The sequence below is a fragment of the Salmo salar genome, unplaced genomic scaffold (genome assembly GCF_965601325.2).
Source record: "Salmo salar unplaced genomic scaffold, fSalSal1 ptg000377l, whole genome shotgun sequence".
NCBI lineage: Eukaryota > Metazoa > Chordata > Actinopteri > Salmoniformes > Salmonidae > Salmo > Salmo salar.
Genome location: NW_027675365.1, coordinates 431,111 through 448,865, shown reverse-complemented (window position 1 = coordinate 448,865; position 17,755 = coordinate 431,111). Strand labels below are relative to the sequence as shown.

General features: G+C 38.8%; 1 protein-coding gene across 1 annotated transcript; it reads left to right on the top strand.

Moving 5' to 3' along the window:
* Positions 1-3,373: 3,373 nt before the first annotated feature.
* Positions 3,374-17,082, top strand: LOC145875863 (uncharacterized). Its single transcript, XM_082971666.1, has 2 exons — positions 3,374-3,383; positions 14,954-17,082. The coding sequence occupies exons 1-2, from the start codon at positions 3,374-3,376 to the stop codon at positions 16,117-16,119; spliced, it is 1,176 nt and encodes a 391-aa protein (XP_082827792.1). The 3' UTR covers positions 16,120-17,082.
* The last annotated feature ends 673 nt before the right edge of the window (positions 17,083-17,755 follow it).

The following is a 17,755-nucleotide window of genomic DNA, read 5'->3' as shown; positions in this document are numbered from 1 at the left end:
TGGATGTAGTATATCTGGTAATGAGGAAACCACTAGTTATGGATGTAGTATATCTGGTAATGAGGAAACCACTAGTTATGGATGTAGTATATCTGGTAACGAGGAAACCACTAGTTATGGATGTAGTATATCTGGAAATTGAGGAAACCACTAGTTATGGATGTAGTATATCTGGTAATGAGGAAACCACTAGTTATGGATGTAGTATATCTGGAAATTGAGGAAACCACTAGTTATGGATGTAGTATATCTGGTAATGAGGAAACCACTAGTTATGGATGTAGAATATCTGCATGGAGCAAAAATAGTGAACAAAGATTTTAGTTTTTCACAAAGCATTCTGAATATTAGAGCGCAAGATCAGGAGTGCTACTCAAGGAAACTCACATTAAGCTCTGTGTCTATTCACTAATTCACCACCGTGGGGGAAACTCAGGGGAGTTCTCATAGGCTGACAGCAAATATAGCCTCCATTTACAGGTTGATTATGAGTGCATTTCACACTACTTTTGGATTATAACTGTAAGACTCGCTTGAATCACCTGCTTAATATGTTTGTGTTATTGTCGCAAATCAACTGCTTTATACTTAAAAAAAACACTTCAACTAGTAAAATGCTCTTTGGCTAGCTTTGCCATCAAGCTGACAATAAGGGTTCGTACACCAAGTGTTTAACAAATTGGCCCATAGCTTCACCTAACAACAACATAGACCTGCTGTAGGACCCATAACATCACCTAATAACAACATAGACCTACTGTAGGACCCATAACTTCACCTAACAACAACATAGACCTACTGTTGGACCCATAACTTCACCTAACAACAACATAGACCTACTGTAGGACCCATAACATCACCTAACAACAACATAGACCTACTGTAGGACCCATAACTTCACCTAACAACAACATAGACCTAAGACTATATATTAAATATTTCAAGTGAAACATGGAAACTAAAATGTCTGTCGTGACATTTCATAACCTGATCACCAGATAATTTTGTGAATAATCCCACTAGGCTACTCTTTAATGTGTTGTCATTCTAAATGTCCTGAATAAAGGAAAATAGCTCTGTGTGTTGTACAATAGCCTATCCATCAAGGAATAGTTCTCTACACATTATGAGCGAAGTATCTCTGTATCCAAACAGACTAACGAGACCCTACTGTAAATCAACCAGACAATAACACATTATAAACATCAATTTCTTAGGGATGTTGGATCCAACGTGGAGCACGGCATAACTGTCTTTACCAGAGTAATGAATGAAGAAGCACTTTGGTTGTTGTTGCATGTCGTGATGTTTGTCATGTGACTGTCATTCAGAAAATGATTTCCTGGATCAGCTGATGATAGTTGAACATGTGACTGTAACTAAACAGCTACAGTATTAAGTATTGTGTGTAATTGTTGAAGAACCGCGTTAATGACAGTATCTATTTGGGTGTTGTCAATAAAGTTAAGTTGTTTTCATTTATTATTATATCACTTTTCAACGGGAAAAGTTTTTTACAAAATCACTGGAGGGCGTCATGGACAATTCATACAGTACAAAAACATATTCAAGTGTAGAATGCTCTTTTAAAAATCACACATTAGTTCAACAACTGCAGAGTTTGTGTCCCTGTTTTATAAGATAGTACTCACTGTATTTACTGGTGTTAATCAGATCAATGTCCCTGTTTTATTAGATAGTACTCACTGTATTTACTGGTGTTAATCAGATCAATGTCCCTGTTTTATTAGATAGTACTCACTGTATTTACTGGTGTTAATCAGATCAATGTCCCTGTTTTATTAGATAGTACTCACTGTATTTACTGGTGTTAATCAGATCAATGTCCCTGTTTTATTAGATAGTACTCACTGTATTTACTGGTGTTAATCAGATCAATGTCCCTGTTTTATTAGATAGTACTGACTGTATTTAATGGTGTTAATCAGATCAATGTTCCTGTTTTATTAGATAGTACTCACTGTATTTACTGGTGTTAATCAGATCAATGTCCCTGTTTTATTAGATAGTACTCACTGTATTTACTGGTGTTAATCAGATCAATGTCCCTGTTTTATTAGATAGTACTCACTGTATTTACTGGTGTTAATCAGTTCTCCAGTCTTCTCTTCTTCGTCCTCCTCTAATGTGACAGTAATCCCCCCCTCTTCATCCTTCATTCCAAAAACTGCATCTTCCTCCTTTTCTTTCACAGTAACATCCTCCTCCTCTTTCACTCTGAAGGCGTCTTCCTCTTCTTTCACTGAAACGTCTTTCTCTTCTTCTTTCACGGTAACAGCCTCACCCTCTACTTGTTTTTGTATTGTAACAGCCTCCTCTTCCTCCTCCTCTTTCACGAGAGCTTCTTTCTCCGTCCAACAGACCTCTTCTTTAGCAGGAGGAGAGTAGCTTAGTGAACTCATGGTCGGGGATGTTAGCTAGCTAGGCTAGTGCTAACTTAACCAGCCAGCTAGTTGACTTACAACGTAAATATTACATTAAATGGGTAGCTAGTTGTTTCCACATAAGTATGTTTAAATCATAGTGACAAATAAACCACGAAATTGTCTAAAGAACTTGAATGTTCCGACTTTGTCGGCTAGCGAGCTACGGAGGTGGCTGCAGTTGTTGAAGAAGCGTTCCGTCCACTAGATTATACGTCACACTAGAAACATCGCCTGAAAGACACATATCGCCATCTGCTGTCTGGAGGGAGGAAACGCAGTTGAGGAGGGAAAACTATTTTTATTCTTCATTGAATTATAATATTATAAAGCAGTTTAGGGAAACGTTTTTTTTCTCTCCATTAAATATTAATATTATATCAACACGTACAAAGAGCAACAAGTGTTGTTTGATTAGTTCATTTTTTTATGAGAATTTAAAACAAACTCTACATCTACTCCACATCTGTATTTCTGATTCAGTCAAATAACTAGATATCAAAATAAGCACCTAGTTATTGATACCCTTGATAAAGATGAGCTAAAATTACTGTATAAATAAATAAATTAACTTTACCCACTACCAGGATATTTTAGCCCAAAACCTGGTTACCTCTCTGCTAGGAGGCTGAAACTTGGCCATAAGTGGATGTTCCAGCAAGACACATCAACATCCACAAAGAAATGGTTAATTGGGTACAAAATCAACATTTTTAATGGCCAACTCAGTCTTCGGACTTGAACTCCATTGAAAACCTGTGGTTTGAATTGAACAGGGCAGTCCACAAGCGCAGACAAAATAAATCAAGGACATGGAGAGATTCTGTATGGAGGAAGGGTCTAAGATCCCACCCAATGTGTTTTCTAATCTCATAAAACATTTCAGTGTCGTTATCCTCCCAAAGGGAGAGTGCTGGAGTATTGAAAACATGGGTGGCAGTAATTCAGACCCTTACCTTTTGAGAATAACATGTTCAACTAAATCTCTTTCTCTGAGCAATTGTTTCAGCATACAATAATATAATTCACCCTTTTTTTTACATAGAAGTATTTGAATTCTTTATTTTATAGAGTTGTTTTTGCTCATCTTTATCAAGGGTGTCAACAATTTTGTCCCCCACTGTACCTCCATACTGCTGCTACATGGTGTAACAATACATCATGTAGATGTATATAATGAACAGACTAGGTCTATACTGCTGCTACATGGTGTAACAATACATCATGTAGATGTATATAATGAACAGACTAGGTCTATACTGCTCCTACATGGTGTAACAATACAGTGCATTCGGAAAGTATTCAGACCCCTTCACTTTTTCCACATTTTGTTACATTACAGCCTTATTCTAAAATGATTAACACTACCGTTCAAAAGGTTGGAGTCACTTAGAAATGTTCTTGTTTTTGAAAGAAAAACAGTTTTTTTTGTCCATTAAAATAACATCAAATTGATCTGAAATACAGTGTAGACATTGTTAATGTTGTAAATGACTATTGTAGCTGGAAACAGCTGATTGTTTATGGAATATCTACATAGGCGTATAGAGGCCCATTATCAGCAAACATCACTCCTGTGTTCCAATGGCACGTTGTGTTAGCTAATCCAAGTTTATCATTTTAAAAGGCTAATTGATCAGTAGAAAACCCTTTTGCAATTATGTTAGCACAGCTGAAAACTGTTGTGCTGATTTAACAAAGCTTTTGTAAACAGTGTTGTTGCATAACAATCAGGCAGTAGAACAACAATAATCATCACCCTCTTGACCAATCTACCCTCCCCTTAACATTGGGTTGATTCAGACCCTGTCAGTGTACCAGGTGGACATTGGGTTGATTCAGACCCTGCCAGTGTACCAGGTGGACATTGGGTTTGATTCAGACCCTGTCAGTGTACCAGGTGGACATTGGGTTGATTCAGACCCTGCCAGTGTACCAGGTGGACATTGGGTTTGATTCAGACCCTGCCAGTGTACCAGGTGGACATTGGGTTGATTCAGACCCTGTCAGTGTACCAGGTGGACATTGGGTTTGATTCAGACCCTGCCAGTGTACCAGGTGGACATTGGGTTGATTCAGACCCTGCCAGTGTACCAGGTGGACATTGGGTTGATTCAGACCCTGTCAGTGTACCAGGTGGACATTGGGTTGATTCAGACCCTGTCAGTGTACCAGGTGGACATTGGGTTGATTCAGACCCTGTCAGAGTACCAGGTGGACATTGGGGTTGATTCAGACCCTGCCAGTGTACCGGATGGACATTGGGTTGATTCAGACCCTGTCAGTGTACCAGGTGGACATTGGGTTGATTCAGACCCTGTCAGTGTACCAGGTGGACATTGGGTTGATTCAGACCCTGCCAGTGTACCAGGTGGACATTGGGTTTGATTCAGACCCTGCCAGTGTACCAGGTGGACATTGGGTTGATTCAGACCCTGTCAGTGTACCAGGTGGACATTGGGTTGATTCAGACCCTGTCAGTGTACCAGGTGGACATTGGGTTGATTCAGACCCTGCCAGTGTACCAGGTGGACATTGGGTTTGATTCAGACCCTGTCAGTGTACCAGGTGGACATTGGGTTTGATTCAGACCCTGCCAGTGTACCAGGTGGACATTGGGTTGATTCAGACCCTGTCAGTGTACCAGGTGGACATTGGGTTGATTCAGACCCTGCCAGTGTACCAGGTGGACATTGGGTTTGATTCAGACCCTGTCAGTGTACCAGGTGGACATTGGGTTTGATTCAGACCCTGCCAGCATGGCCAGAAATGTATTCCAAGGTCAGTAACTTATAACCACAGAACCACCCCAGACCTTTCATGGATGACTAAAAACACCTAAGTATTAGATTTACTGTCATGGTCTAGTATGTCACTGCATCAGACACCAGTCACAATGCTGGCTGAGGTACTAGTAAAACATGACATATTATTTCCTAACCATTCACAATGCTGGCTGAGGTACGAGTAAAACATGACATATTATTTCCTAACCATTCACAATGCTGGCTGAGGTACGAGTAAAACATGACATATTATTTCCTAACCATTCACAATGCTGGCTGAGGTACTAGTAAAACATGACATATTATTTCCTAACCATTCACAATGCTGGCTGAGGTACGAGTAAAACATGACATATTATTTCCTAACCATTCACAATGCTGGCTGAGGTACGAGTAAAACATGACATATTATTTCCTAACCATTCACAATGCTGGCTGAGGTACGAGTAAAACATGACATATTATTTCTTAACCATTCACAATGCTGGCTGAGGTACGAGTAAAACATGACATATTATTTCCTAACCATTCACAATGCTGGCTGAGGTACGAGTAAAACATGACATATTATTTCCTAACCATTCACAATGCTGGCTGAGGTACGAGTAAAACATGACATATTATTTCCTAACCATTCACAATGCTGGCTGAGGTACGAGTAAAACATGACATATTATTTCCTAACCATTCACAATGCTGGCTGAGGTACGAGTAAAACATGACATATTATTTCCTAATTGTAAAAAAAAATCCCCACTGTTTAACCAGAACAACATGAGTTGTGTCCTTCAAAGTGTTAGTCCATAATCATATTCAGCTACTTAGATGTCATGTATTGTCATGTTCTCTATAATGAAACATCACCACTGTAGATGTCATGTATTGTCATGTTCTCTATAATGAAACATCACCACTGTAGATGTCATGTATTGTCATGTTATGTTCTCTATAATGACACATCACCACTGTAGATGTCATGTATTGTTATGTTCTCTATAATGAAACATCACCACTGTAGATGTCATGTATTGTCATGTTATGTTCTCTATAATGAAACATCACCACTGTAGATGTCATGTATTGTTATGTCATGTTCTCTATAATGAAACATCACCACTGTAGATGTCATGTATTGTTATGTCATGTTCTCTATAATGAAACATCACCACTGTAGATGTCATGTATTGTCATGTTATGTTCTCTATAATGAAACATCACCACTGTAGATGTCATGTATTGTCATGTTCTCTATAATGAAACATCACCACTGTAGATGTCATGTATTGTCATGTTATGTTCTCTATAATGAAACATCACCACTGTAGATGTCATGTATTGTTATGTCATGTTCTCTATAATGAAACATCACCACTGTAGATGTCATGTATTGTTATGTCATGTTCTCTATAATGAAACATCACCACTGTAGATGTCATGTATTGTTATGTTCTCTATAATGAAACATCACCACTGTAGATGTCATGTATTGTTATGTTATGTTCTCTATAATGAAACATCACCACTGTAGATGTCATGTATTGTTATGTTATGTTCTCTATAATGACACATCACCACTGTAGATGTCATGTATTGTTATGTTCTCTATAATGAAACATCACCACTGTAGATGTCATGTATTGTTATGTTCTCTATAATGAAACATCACCACTGTAGATGTCATGTATTGTTATGTTATGTTCTCTATAATGAAACATCACCACTGTAGATGTCATGTATTGTTATGTTCTCTATAATGAAACATCACCACTGTAGATGTCATGTATTGTCATGTTATGTTCTCTATAATGAAACATCACCACTGTAGATGTCATGTATTGTCATGTCATGTTCTCTATAATGAAACATCACCACTGTAGATGTCATGTATTGTTATGTCATGTTCTCTATAATGAAACATCACCACTGTAGATGTCATGTATTGTTATGTTCTCTATAATGAAACATCACCACTGTAGATGTCATGTATTGTTATGTTCTCTATAATGAAACATCACCACTGTAGAGGTCATGTATTGTTATGTTCTCTATAATGAAACATCACCACTGTAGATGTCATGTATTGTCATGTTCTCTATAATGAAACATCACCACTGTAGATGTCATGTATTGTCATGTTCTCTATAATGAAACATCACCACTGTAGATGTCATGTATTGTCATGTCATGTTCTCTATAATGAAACATCACCACTGTAGATGTCATGTATTGTCATGTTATGTTCTCTATAATGAAACATCACCACTGTAGATGTCATGTATTGTCATGTTCTCTATAATGAAACATCACCACTGTAGATGTCATGTATTGTTATGTTCTCTATAATGAAACATCACCACTGTAGATGTCATGTATTGTTATGTCATGTTCTCTATAATGAAACATCACCACTGTAGATGTCATGTATTGTTATGTTATGTTCTCTATAATGAAACATCACCACTGTAGATGTCATGTATTGTCATGTTATGTTCTCTATAATGAAACATCACCACTGTAGATGTCATGTATTGTCATGTTCTCTATAATGAAACATCACCACTGTAGATGTCATGTATTGTTATGTTCTCTATAATGAAACATCACCACTGTAGATGTCATGTATTGTCATGTTCTCTATAATGAAACATCACCACTGTAGATGTCATGTATTGTCATGTTCTCTATAATGAAACATCACCACTGTAGATGTCATGTATTGTCATGTTATGTTCTCTATAATGAAACATCACCACTGTAGATGTCATGTATTGTCATGTTCTCTATAATGAAACATCACCACTGTAGATGTCATGTATTGTTATGTCATGTTCTCTATAATGAAACATCACCACTGTAGATGTCATGTATTGTCATGTTATGTTCTCTATAATGAAACATCACCACTGTAGATGTCATGTATTGTTATGTTCTCTATAATGAAACATCACCACTGTAGATGTCATGTATTGTCATGTTCTCTATAATGAAACATCACCACTGTAGATGTCATGTATTGTCATGTTCTCTATAATGAAACATCACCACTGTAGATGTCATGTATTGTTATGTTCTCTATAATGAAACATCACCACTGTAGATGTCATGTATTGTTATGTCATGTTCTCTATAATGAAACATCACCACTGTAGATGTCATGTATTGTCATGTTCTCTATAATGACACATCACCACTGTAGATGTCATGTATTGTTATGTCATGTTCTCTATAATGAAACATCACCACTGTAGATGTCATGTATTGTTATGTCATGTTCTCTATAATGAAACATCACCACTGTAGATGTCATGTATTGTTATGTCATGTTCTCTATAATGAAACATCACCACTGTAGATGTCATGTATTGTCATGTTATGTTCTCTATAATGAAACATCACCACTGTAGATGTCATGTATTGTTATGTCATGTTCTCTATAATGAAACATCACCACTGTAGATGTCATGTATTGTTATGTCATGTTCTCTATAATGAAACATCACCACTGTAGATGTCATGTATTGTTATGTTCTCTATAATGAAACATCACCACTGTAGATGTCATGTATTGTTATGTCATGTTCTCTATAATGAAACATCACCACTGTAGATGTCATGTATTGTTATGTTCTCTATAATGAAACATCACCACTGTAGATGTCATATATTGTCATGTTCTCTATAATGAAACATCACCACTGTAGATGTCATGTATTGTCATGTCATGTTCTCTATAATGACACATCACCACTGTAGATGTCATGTATTGTTATGTCATGTTCTCTATAATGAAACATCACCACTGTCGATGTCATGTATTGTTATGTTATGTTCTCTATAATGAAACATCACCACTGTAGATGTCATGTATTGTTATGTTCTCTATAATGAAACATCACCACTGTAGATGTCATGTATTGTTATGTTATGTTCTCTATAATGAAACATCACCACTGTAGATGTCATGTATTGTCATGTTATGTTCTCTATAATGAAACATCACCACTGTAGATGTCATGTATTGTTATGTCATGTTCTCTATAATGACACATCACCACTGTAGATGTCATGTATTGTCATGTCATGTTCTCTATAATGAAACATCACCAAGTGAAATAAAGTTGATCAGATATTCTTAATAGACATTAAATAAAAAATGGTTGTTCAGAAATCATTAATTATCATGTTGCTCTGATGAAATGAACTAAATATTTCACAATCATTACCACTGCTGATATTCACAGAGAATAATTACAAGGATCATATTTCACAATCATTCCCACTGCTGATATTCACAGAGAATAATTACAAGGATCATATTTCACAATCATTCCCACTGCTGATATTCACAGAGAATAGTTACAAGGATCATATTTCTCAGTTGCATTGACCTGCAGACATCAGACACCACCTCTCCCTTATGCACATGTGACTGAAATGGAACCAATCACAAAAATCCCTGACACAGCTTTGATGGCCCAATAAAAACGAAACTGCACGTTTCTGCCAGCCAATGGGATAATTCCAGTGCAGTACATGTGTAGAGGGGTAATTCCAATTCAGGAAGTTCCTACCGTTTAACTTTTTGTCTGAACATTATAATATACATTTTACTCAACTGCGTTACCCACTCCAGTCAGCAGATGGCGGTGTGGGAATTTAAGGTAATGCTGTTAGTGTGACGTATAATGTAGTGGACGGAACGCTTCTTTCAACAGCAGCAACAGTTATTCAGCCACCTCGGTAGCTTGCTAGACAAAATAGCCGAACCAATAAAGCTCTTTAGACTCGTTCGTGTATATTAGCCACTGTGTTTTAAACCCACTTCTGTCGTCTAGTTACTTATCCGTTTTAATTTCATATTTACGGTGTTGTTGTTATTATTCAGCTAGCGGGCTGGTTAAGTTAGCATTAGCCTAGCTAACATCTCCGACCATGCGGTCACTGAGCTACTCTTCTGTTAAAGAGGAGGTCTGCTGGACGGAGAAAGAAGCTCTCGTCAAAGAGGAGGGGGAAGAGAAAGATGTTACAATACAAAAACAAGTAGAGGGTGAGGCTGTTACAGTGAAAGAAGAAGAGAAAGACGTTACAGTGAAAGAAGAGGAAGACGCGTTCAGAGTGAAAGAGGAGGAGGATGTTACAGTAAAAGAAGAGGAGGAAGATGCAGTTTATGGAGTGGAAGAGGAGGAGGGGGAGATGACTGTCACATCGAAGAAGGAAGAAGAGGAAGAATCTGGATATCTGGGCCCGGTTTCCCAAAGGCATGTTAAGGCATCCAATGGTTTTAACAATGAACGGGCCCTGATAAACACTAGTAAGTACTGTCTTAAAAACAGAGGCACAAACTCTGCAGTTGTTGAACTGATGTGTGGTGTTAAAGGGGAAATATGCAATTGCTACATCCATATTGTGACTTTATAATTATTAATTTATAGCCATTGATTCTTGAAGAATATAACACATGTCTCATGAGCTTAGTTCAACTGTTGTACCCCATCAGAACCCCAAATAAGATTTTTTTTACTCCAATGTTTAGAAATAATGTAAATCAACACTGTATAGCCTCAACATGGTTAAAACTATAATGTTGATATCATGGATGGTCAGTCCTTGCATCCATAGGTCTGTCTATGAATTTGAGAGTAGTTACATTTCTCCAACCCCATAATCATCTTATTACCAAAACAGTGGTGGAATTACAGCTTTGTTATTGTTTGGACTGCAGATTGGTTGATAGATTGTGTGGCTTTTTTAAAGGGACAACCTAGTTTTTAAACAGAAACAAAATGGCTGCCCAGAGACTTGGTTTGGTAAACAGCTGAGGGATGGGGGAAGGAGAAGTGTAACCACTCTCAAATTCATAGGGACCTCGTCAAGAAGTTCAGACATCTTGGCGTAACAGTTATAAGGTGTTGGCTTGACAGTCACTGGACCCAGGTTTGAGTTCAGCTCAGGGCCTCCCCCTGAATTCACTACACTATGAATACAAGGACTGGCCATCCATGAGGTCATAATGATAGTTTAACCAGGTTTCTAGGCTATATAGTATATTCTAGAATTCATCCATGATGTTATAATGATAGTTTACCCTGTTTGGGATAGGGGGCAGTATTTTCACGTCCGGATAAAAAACGTACCCGATTTAATCTGGTTACTACTCCTGCCCAGAAACTAGAATATGCATATAATTAGTAGATTTGGATAGAAAACACTCTAAAGTTTCTAAAACTGTTTGAATGGTGTCTGTGAGTATAACAGAACTCAAATGGCAGGTCAAAACCTGAGAAGATTCCATACAGGAAGGCCCTGTCTGATAATTTGTTGTCCTTCTGCATCTCTATCGACATTACAGCATCTGTGCTGTAACGTGACACTTTCTAAGGCTTCCATTTGCTCTCTAAAGCCACCAGAAAGTGGAATGGGGTGTCTGCTGTCTCTGGGCAAAGTACAGCAGCTCTGTTTGTGATCAGTCAGCCTGGGGACAGTGAGACTGAGATGCGCGTTCACGAGAATTCAATTTTTTTTTCTTTCAGCCTTCGAATGAATACAACGTTGCCCGGTTGTAATATTATCGCTATTTTACGAGAAAAGTAGCATAAAAATAGATTTTAAACAGCGTTTGATATGTCACAAAAACCAAAACCACAGCTAAATGCAGTACTAACCTTTGATAATCTTCATCAGATGACACTCCTAGGACATTATGTTATACAATACATGCATGTTTTGTTCAATCAAGTTCATATTTATATCAAAAACCAGCTTTTTACATTAGCATGTAAAAAGCCCATAGAGCTTAACCTCTATGGGCTAGGTGGGACGAATTCGTCCCACCTACGTAACAGCCACTGGCAGCCTGTGGCGCGATTTTCAAAACGTAAAAAATCCTATTACTTCAATTTCTCAAACATATGACTATTTTACAGCTATTTAAAGACAAGACTCTCGTTAATCTAACCACACTGTCCGATTTCAAAAAGGCTTTACAACGAAAGCAAAACATTAGATTATGTCAGCAGAGTACCAAGCCAGAAATAATCAGACACCCATTTTTCAAGCCAGCATATAATGTCACCAAAACCCAGAAGACAGCTAAATGCAGCACTCACCTTTGATGATCTTCATCAGATGACAACCCTAGGACAATATGTTATACAATACATGCATGTTTTGTTCAATCAAGTTCATATTTATATCAAAAACCAGCTTTTTACATTAGCATGTGACGTTCAGAACTAGCATACCCCCCCGCAAACTTCCGGGGAATTCGCTAACATTTTACTAAATTACTCACGATAAACGTTCACAAAAAGCATAAGAATTATTTTAAGAATTATAGATACAGACCTCCTCTATGCACTCGATATGTCCGATTTTAAAATAGCTTTTTGGTGAAAGCACATTTTGCAATATTCTAAGTACATAGCCCAGGCATCACGGGCTCGCTATTTAGACACCCGGCAAGTTTAGCACTCACCATAATCATATTTACTATTATAAAAGTTTGATTACCTTTTGTTGTCTTCGTCAGAATGCACACCCAGGACTGCTACTTCAATAACAAATGTTGGTTTGGTCCAAAATAATCCATCGTTATATCCGAATAGCGGCGTTTTGTTTGTGCGTTCCAGACACTATCCGAAATAGTAAAGAAGTGTCGCGCGCATGGCGCAATTCGTGACAATAAAATTCTAAATATTCCATTACCGTACTTCGAAGCATGTCAACCGCTGTTTAAAATCAATTTTTACGACATTTTTCTCGTAGAAAAGCGATAATATTCCGACAGGGAATCTCCTTTTCGGCAAACAGAGGAAAAAATCCCAAAGGCGGGGGCGGTCGGGTCACGCGCCTAAGCCCAGTGTCCCTTGATCGGCCACTTGAGAAAGGCGATAATGTGTTTCAGCCTGGGGCTGGAATGACGACATTCTGTTTTTTCCCGGGCTCTGAGCGCCTATGGACGACGTGGGAAGTGTCACGTTAGAGCAGAGATCCTTAGTAAATGATAGAGATGGAAAAGAAGTTCAAGAAATGGTCAGACAGGCCACTTCCTGTAAAGGAATCTCAGTTTTAGAAAATGTAGGGTGTTTTCTATCCATATGTAATAAGTATATGCATATTCTAGTTACTGGGTAGGAGTGGTAACCAGATTAAATCGGGTATGTTTTTTATCCAGCCGTGTCAATACTGCCCCCTAGCCCTAACAGGTTAACTTCGGCGATGTCATTTTCAAAATAGCCTCCAACACTCTACTCAGCAAACTGGATGCAGTCTATCACAGTGCCATCCGTTTTGTCACCAATGCCCCATATACCACCCACCACTGCGACCTGTACGCTCTCGTCGGCTGGCCCTCGCTACATATTCGTCGCCAAACCCACTGGCTCCAGGTCATCTATAAGTCTTTGCTATGTAAAGCTCCGCCTTAACTCAGCTCACTGGTCACCATAGCAACACCCACCCATAGCACACGCTCCAGGAGGTATATCTCACTGGTCATCCCCAAAGCCAACACCTACTTTGGCCGCATTTCCTTCCAGTTCTCTGCTGCCAATGACTGGAACGAATTGCAAAAATCGCTGAAGTTGGAGACATATATCTCCCTCACTAACTTTAAGCATCAGCTATCTGATCAGCTTACCGATCGCTGCAGCTGTACACAGCCCATCTGTAAATAGCCCATCCAACTGCCTACCTCATCCCCATGTTTTTATTTACTTTTTTGCTCTTTTGCACCCCAGTATTTCTACTTGCACATCATCATCTGCACATCTATCTCTCCAGTGTTAATTTGCTAAATTGTAATTACTTCACTACTATGGTCTATTTATTGCCTTGCCTCCGTACTCCATTTGCACACACTGTATATAGATTTTTCTATTGTGTTATTGACTGTACGTTTGTTTATTCCATGTGTAACTCTGTGTTGTTTGTGTCGCACTGCTTTGCCTTATCTTCACCAGGTCACAGTTGTAAATGAGAACTTGTTCTCAACTGGCCTACCTGGTTAAATAAATAAATAAAATCTTAACTTTATTGACAACACCCAAATGGATACTGTCATTAACGCGGTTCTTCAATAATTACACATAATTCTTAATGCTTTAGCAAGCATTATATTAAACAGGACATTCAAATATCCTTACAATTATAATCCAAAGTAGTGTGAAATGAACTCATCATCAACCTGGAAATGGAGGTTACTCCCCTGAATTTCCCCCATTCACATTCAGAATACATTGTGAAAAACTAAAATCTTTTCTCACCATTTTTGCTCCAGGCAGATATAGTACATCCATAACTAGTGGTTTCCTCATTAGCAGGGAGGAGTTTCTGCAATCAAATTGCCCTCGTCCCGCAATTTTAGCAAACACAGAAAGGGGCCTATATTGGAGACCAATTAGTCGTCTGGCACACTGCTTAGAGGTTCAACAACACGAATAACTTATTTCTAGCCTACAATCATCAATGTCACTACGAATGTGAAAACAAGACAAAATATGACTATTCTTGCTCATTTTAAGGCAAATATCAAATAATTTTAACATTCATTACAGACGTCAATTGTTGTCCAACATCATGGCTCCGCTGTTGGCATCACCTTTTACAGTGGATTACCGCTGTTGTGGGCCTTTAATCATCTGTCTGACTTTGTTGTTCACACAGGAGCGATATGGGACTATCGTGGATCCTCTGGGGAGCCTCAACAACCTCTTGATGCTGAAGAGGCAGAGAAGAGCCTCTCCACATTAGAACACCTCAATAAACACCAGCAGAGATCCACAGGGAAGAGAACTCACTGCTGCTCTGACTGTGGGAAGAGATTCACCTCCCCATCAGGCAATAAAATTCATCAGAGAATCCACACAGGAGAGAAACCTTATAGCTGTACTCAATGTGGGAAGAGTTTTGGTCAATCTGGAGGGCTGACAGTGCACCAGAGAACACACACAGGAGAGAAACGTTATATCTGTGGTCAATGTGGGAAGAGGTTTGCGGCATCTTTCACTCTGACTCTACACCAGAGAATACACACAGGAGAGAAATCTTATAGCTGTGATCAATGTGGGAAGAGTTTTAGTCAATCTGGCCATCTGGTATCACACCAGAGAATACACACAGGAGAGAAACCTTATAGCTGTGATCAATGTGGGAAGAGTTTTGGTGAATCTGGCCATCTGGTATCACACCAGAGAACACACACAGGAGAGAAACCTTATAGCTGTGGTCAATGTGGGAAGAGTTTTACTATATCTAGCACTCTGACTCAACACCAGAGAACACACACAGGAGAGAAACCGTATTGCTGTGGTCAATGTGGGAAGAGTTTTACTACATCTAGATATCTGACTCAACACCAGAGAACACACACAGGAGAGAAACGTTATAGCTGTGGTCAATGTGGGAAGAGTTTTACTACATCTAGATATCTGACTTTACACCAGAGAACACACACAGGAGAGAAACCTTATAGCTGTGGTCAATGTGGGAAGAGTTTTACTACATCTAGCACTCTGACTCAACACCAGAGAACACACACAGGAGAGAAACTTTATAGCTGTGGTCAATGTGGGAAGAGTTTTACTACATCTAGATATCTGACTTTACACCAGAGAACACACACAGGAGAGAAACCTTATAGCTGTGGTCAATGTGGGAAGAGTTTTACTACATCTAGCACTCTGACTAAACACCAGAGAACACACACAGGAGAGAAACCTTATAGCTGTGGTCAATGTGGGAAGAGTTTTACTACATCTAGCACTCTGACTCAACACCAGAGAACACACACAGGAGAGAAACCTTATAGCTGTGATCAGTGTGACAAGAGATTCACAGATAAAAGACCTCTGATCAAACATCAGAAAATACATGAAGGAGTTGTTTCATGATATCAATGAAATGTCACAATGTAGAATGTTTTAACATTGTAGAAGGAGTATTTTAATAGTGTCACAATGTAGAACCCTAAAAGTATGTCCCCTGTTCTATTGATTTCAACATGATATGGATATTAACCTCAGGTGGAAAATCCAGGCTCTGAAATGGAAGAGTTACTATTTATGTGATTTAACAAAAAGAGTTGTGTTACACTTACCATGTTGGTGACCCACTTGAATCAAAATGCAACACTTCAAAATGTAGCGAGCTGTTTTCTACAAATTGTCCTCTGACCAGGGATGTACACATTATCCCCAGATTCCGTGTGGTTTTTGAGCTGTTCGTTTTAACAGGACGTGTAACCTCATCTCCCTCCTTTCGCACAATTGATTGCCAGCAGCATACCACCCTGCATCCCACTGCTGGCTTTAACCCAGCAGCATACCACCCTGCATCCCACTGCTGGCTTGCTTCTGAAGCTAAGCAGGGTTGGTCCTGGTCAGTCCCTGGATGGGAGACCAGATGCTGCTGGAAGTGGTGTTGGAGGGCCAGTTGGAGGCACTCTTTCCTCTGGTCTAAACAATATCCCAATGCCCCAGGGCAGTGACTGCCCAGTGTAGGGTGCAGTCTTTCGGATGGGACGTTAAACGGGTGTCCTGACTCTCTGAGGTCATTAAAGATCCCATTGCACTTATTGTAAGAGTATGGGTGTTAACCCCGGTGTCCTGGCTAAATTCGCAATCTGGCCCTCCTCTCCCCTGTAACTATTCCCCAGGTTGTTGCTGTAAATGAGAATGTGTTCTCAGTCAACTTAACTGGTAAAACAACGGTAAAAAGAAAAAAAAATCCACATGATATCGATGAGTTATGACAAATAAGTGTTGTGTTCCTTTGTTTAGGGACCCCTAAATTTAAATGTATCAGTCCAAAATGTAGCTGACTGTCTTCTGCAGGTTGTCCTCTAACCAGTGAGGTGAAATATATCTCCCATTTCCATGTGTTTTTTTAGTTATGTTAGTTTCAACAGCACGTACAACCTGATTTCCCCCCTAATCGATATTAGTGATTTATTGCTACTTGTCAAAACAACAGTGTTTCTGGTGCTTGTACAGTTTTATAAGGTGCTTGTTTTAAATAATACAAGTAATATAATTATTGTGGCAGATGTTTGTGTATATAGCACATGTTATGTTTAGGTTTTCAATTTATCACAAACTGTTTCTGCATATTGGTTATTGATTTGGACACGTTAAAACTGTTTTGACATTGGGGATATCCCATCTAGCAAAATGACGTTGAAAATATGACTATGCAATCAAATATTTACATTTCATGTAACATTTAGTAGTGATAATTATTTATGCAACCAACTGACAATTTTTTTGGTGCAATTATAATGACATTGTTGCCCTGTTTTTAGAATATCAGGGTTCATTCTCAGATGTGCCAACACAAATGTACTAGAGCATGACATTGGGGACTGGGCCCCGTTCCAACAACATGCCTATCTAGTGAACCCTGAATAGAGAGAGAAGCTCCGCAGTGAGGTGGAAAGTTACTACGGATATTGCAGGAGTTTCCTCTTGAAATCAGACATGTCTGTGGTAAGGACAACTTGGTTGCTGATTGTCTCAAGGGTGGGCAGTC